General features: G+C 34.0%; 1 protein-coding gene across 1 annotated transcript; it reads right to left on the bottom strand.

The window, feature by feature from the left end:
* On the bottom strand, nt 1-2,899 carry LOC107414256 (CDGSH iron-sulfur domain-containing protein NEET). Its single transcript, XM_016022364.4, has 2 exons — nt 2,417-2,899; nt 1-219 (listed from the first exon to the last, which is right to left on the bottom strand). Exons 1-2 carry the CDS (start codon nt 2,713-2,715, stop codon nt 117-119), a joined length of 402 nt encoding a protein of 133 aa, XP_015877850.3. The 5' UTR covers nt 2,716-2,899; the 3' UTR covers nt 1-116.
* Nucleotides 2,900-3,528: the final 629 nt, after the last annotated feature.

Raw genomic sequence — 3,528 nt, 5'->3', positions numbered from 1 at the left:
TCTCAGTTCAATCAAAATAAGTGCAAGGATTATTCATTAGAAGCGCTCAAAGAAATTACCATATGAAAGTTTAATATACCAGATAAAACTATAACTCTCAACAAAACAACTGTCGTTTACTGCTTCTTCAGCAGTAATGGTCCGACATTATCCCCACTAGCTTTATTGTGCTTTACATGACTCCCATCACACAGAGGGAAAGTTCCAGACCTCCAACACCTGCACCAAAAATCCATACAAAAGCATATCGTTTTAAAAGAAAAAAAATCATCGACACAGAACCCATATCACTGAACCTCTCACAAATTCCAAGCATAAAATAAGATATTCACAAAGCCTGGATGTTCTAGCTAGGCATAATTAAGCATCAAATACCTTGCAAATGGAGGATGCTAAATTCTAGTAGTGGTATTGCAATCTTAATATAGCTGCATAAGTGGAGAAAATTCAAAGAGAAAGAAGTTCTATAGAGCAGTTCTTTTTAACCTTTTAACCTAATCCAGTTATCTTAAAAGTAACTTTGCTTTTCAGATTAAATTTTCCATTGTACTCAAGAGAGAAGGATACTGATATATATAACTGAGGAAAACAAGGCCTAAGCACAGATTTCAATTTTATGGCATTGTCTGATTGTAAGATTCTGTGTGGAAATATCTTTTTTTGTCACTGATGTTGCTGATGTGGCACTAAAACTTCGATTTAAGAGTTGAGACAGCTTAAGACGACTAAATACTTAGTTGACCGTGATATATATCCTAGCTGTCCGTACATGATTGTAGAATTTATTAGGAACGTGGGAATGGGAAAGTGTGCGTGCGAGAGAGAGCCTAAATATGTCTTTAAGTCTTAACCATTAAGTTGGAAAGTGACGTGTGTGGGAAAACATCAGGGGTGATTCCCGGGTTTTAATGCAGAGGGTCTGTTTGCGAGTTCCCTAGACACACAAAACAGGGGACTGGTTGTGAGCTTGTGATCTTCTCTCCACCAATAATATCTGATTTCCTCTGCTAGCCCATGGATGTAGATTATCACCTTAATAATCGAACCATGCTAAATCTTGGTGTTCTTTGCTTCTTATATATATATATATATATATATATTTTTCATCTATATTGTCTGGTTTGCTATTCTGGTTATATGCTGTTTATGCTTGTGGTTTGAGGCTTAAACTTCTTTTATATATTTGTTTGTCTGGGATCAGTTTATAATTAGCTCAACAACTGAAGAAGGAAAAATAAACGAATTCACCAACCTCTTGGTTGGCATAAAAACATCACCAATGCTTTTATTATAGTGCTGTCACATAAAAGCTCAAACAAAAGTATCTAATGGCATCCCATTAACTATCAAGAAGCGTTTAAAGTCATTATTATCAAGACTTTTTAGTCCAATGGTTTCAGGACTAGTGGTATTGTAAAAGCACATATCTAAGGAATCTAACAAGCAGGAGAAAACATTCTTAAAAAATGCTCGAAGACAAAAGGCTTATCTAGTATTCCAGTCTAATATATTTTAATTGTGCTACTTGGAGGTCAAAACAGTAAGGAACCGAAGTATGTAAGAGATAGAGTGGCATTAACAATTGCAAAATAGTAATTACAAACTGCTTCAATCAATCAGGTTAACAATGAAAAATCAGAAAAAAATAAAAAGGAGAAGAAAAAAAATCAAAAAAGAAAAAGAAAGTATGAACAGCTGAAACCACCTATGTCAATCTTGAATAAGCTTAAAGAGTAACATGTAAATCTCCTATAAATTACCCAAATATTTTAAAGTTCAATAAAAAAGAGTTTTGAAGCACCAAAGTATTTGTTAAATCATGTCACTTAATTTATCTTCAAACTTGTGTCATCCTTTTTGTCAATTTAAATATGATTCTGCAATTAGATAAGAGAAAGCCTGTAATAGTCACACCAAATGCTAAAGTTTGTGCACGCTATAAAATCCTACACAGAAATCCATATCCATCAGTTTGTTTCTTGGAATAAGCTTAAAGAGTAACATGTAAATCTCCTATAAATTACCCAAATATTTTAAACTTCAATAACAAAGAGTTTTGAAGCACCAAAGTATTTGCTAAATCATGTCACTTAATTTATCTTCAAATTTATGTCATCCTTTTTGTCAATTTAAATATGATTCTGAAATTAGATAAGAGAAAGTTTGTAATAGTCACACCAAATGCTAAAGTTTGTGCACACTATAAAATCCTACACAGAAATCCATATCCATCAGTTTGTTTTTCTAAAACTGAAAGTGAGACACATCATTTCAAAAGCTTCAAAAGTTCTTCAAAAAAGCATGCCATGTTTTATCTAATTCCTAAGTCAGAGTTTCGCATTGAAATTGAAATATATACACATTGAAATTAAAATGTAAGAATTACAACAACGAACTGAGACAGAATTCAGACTACCTGCAATAAGCAGTAAGGGGCTTAGCGAGCTCGGTGACCACAACCGAATCCACCACTTTGTCTTCGCTCTTCCTGATTTCAGGGTTTATAGATTGAGCCTCTGCTTTCACCACAACCAAGGACCTCGATCTTCTGCTACCAAGCATACCATAAGAAAAAGAAGATAATGGGTTGTTGAATGGATTATGGGTCGAAACACTGGTATCGGTTCCTCTAATTCCACTCGTCCTCGAAACCTCCATGGACGAGTTGCGGTTCGAAACCATTCCCACGGCGACCGTGCTTACGATGGAGGCCATTGGAGTTGATGGGTCTGTTTCTCTGTTTCTCTCTTGCTTTGAAGAACTACTTTAGCTCTATGTGGTGTGAGGGTGAGGATGGGTCGGTGAAATGAAGAGGAAGAAGATGATCAATGTTGGAAAAAACAAGCGGTTGGTGTAGGAACTTGTGGAGGGCACGCACACTCTGATGGCTATGCCAATTGCGTGGACGCTGAGGACCACACGTTTCGAAACAACCCGTTTTGTTTGGCTGTTTAAGTTTTATTTATTTATTTATTTTTAACTTCGTTTTCTATAATTATAATTTTATAAAATAAAATAGGAATTTGTCATTTTCAATCTCACATCGGCTTTTTTTGGTTTGATGATGTTTCATGCTGCTTGGATCGTAGTTAAAAACATTTTGTTTTTGGTTTTCCTTCTTATAAGATTTTTTTTTTTTTTTTATAATTATTTTGCTGGTATTTCCTCTGTAACAAATGTTTACGAATATATTCCATGAAAGTAAAAATAAGTTTTTTTTTTCTCCTTTTTGTTTTTAATATTTATGATTAAATAATTATTTGAGAAATTATAATTGCAGTATTAAAAAAAATTCAATACAATCCTTGCTTTTTTAATTTTCTAAATTATTTTGAACAATTATGGATTCATTAGGTTAGCCACCACTTATTCGAGTACCGCTAATAGTCCTCATAATCATTGGCAATCATTTATCCATAAAGATGACAATTGACAACGGAGCTTCATCGAGATTTTTCATCTCCACTCTTGGCCCTGAATCAGAGAGAGGGAAAGTCCTTGCCCATAATCTTATTTTACATTTGGTAG

This window comes from Ziziphus jujuba, chromosome 8, assembly GCF_031755915.1.
Source record: "Ziziphus jujuba cultivar Dongzao chromosome 8, ASM3175591v1".
NCBI classification, from domain to species: domain Eukaryota; kingdom Viridiplantae; phylum Streptophyta; class Magnoliopsida; order Rosales; family Rhamnaceae; genus Ziziphus; species Ziziphus jujuba.
Note: the sequence above shows the minus strand (reverse complement) of the source record. Positions and strands in the feature narration are given on the sequence as shown.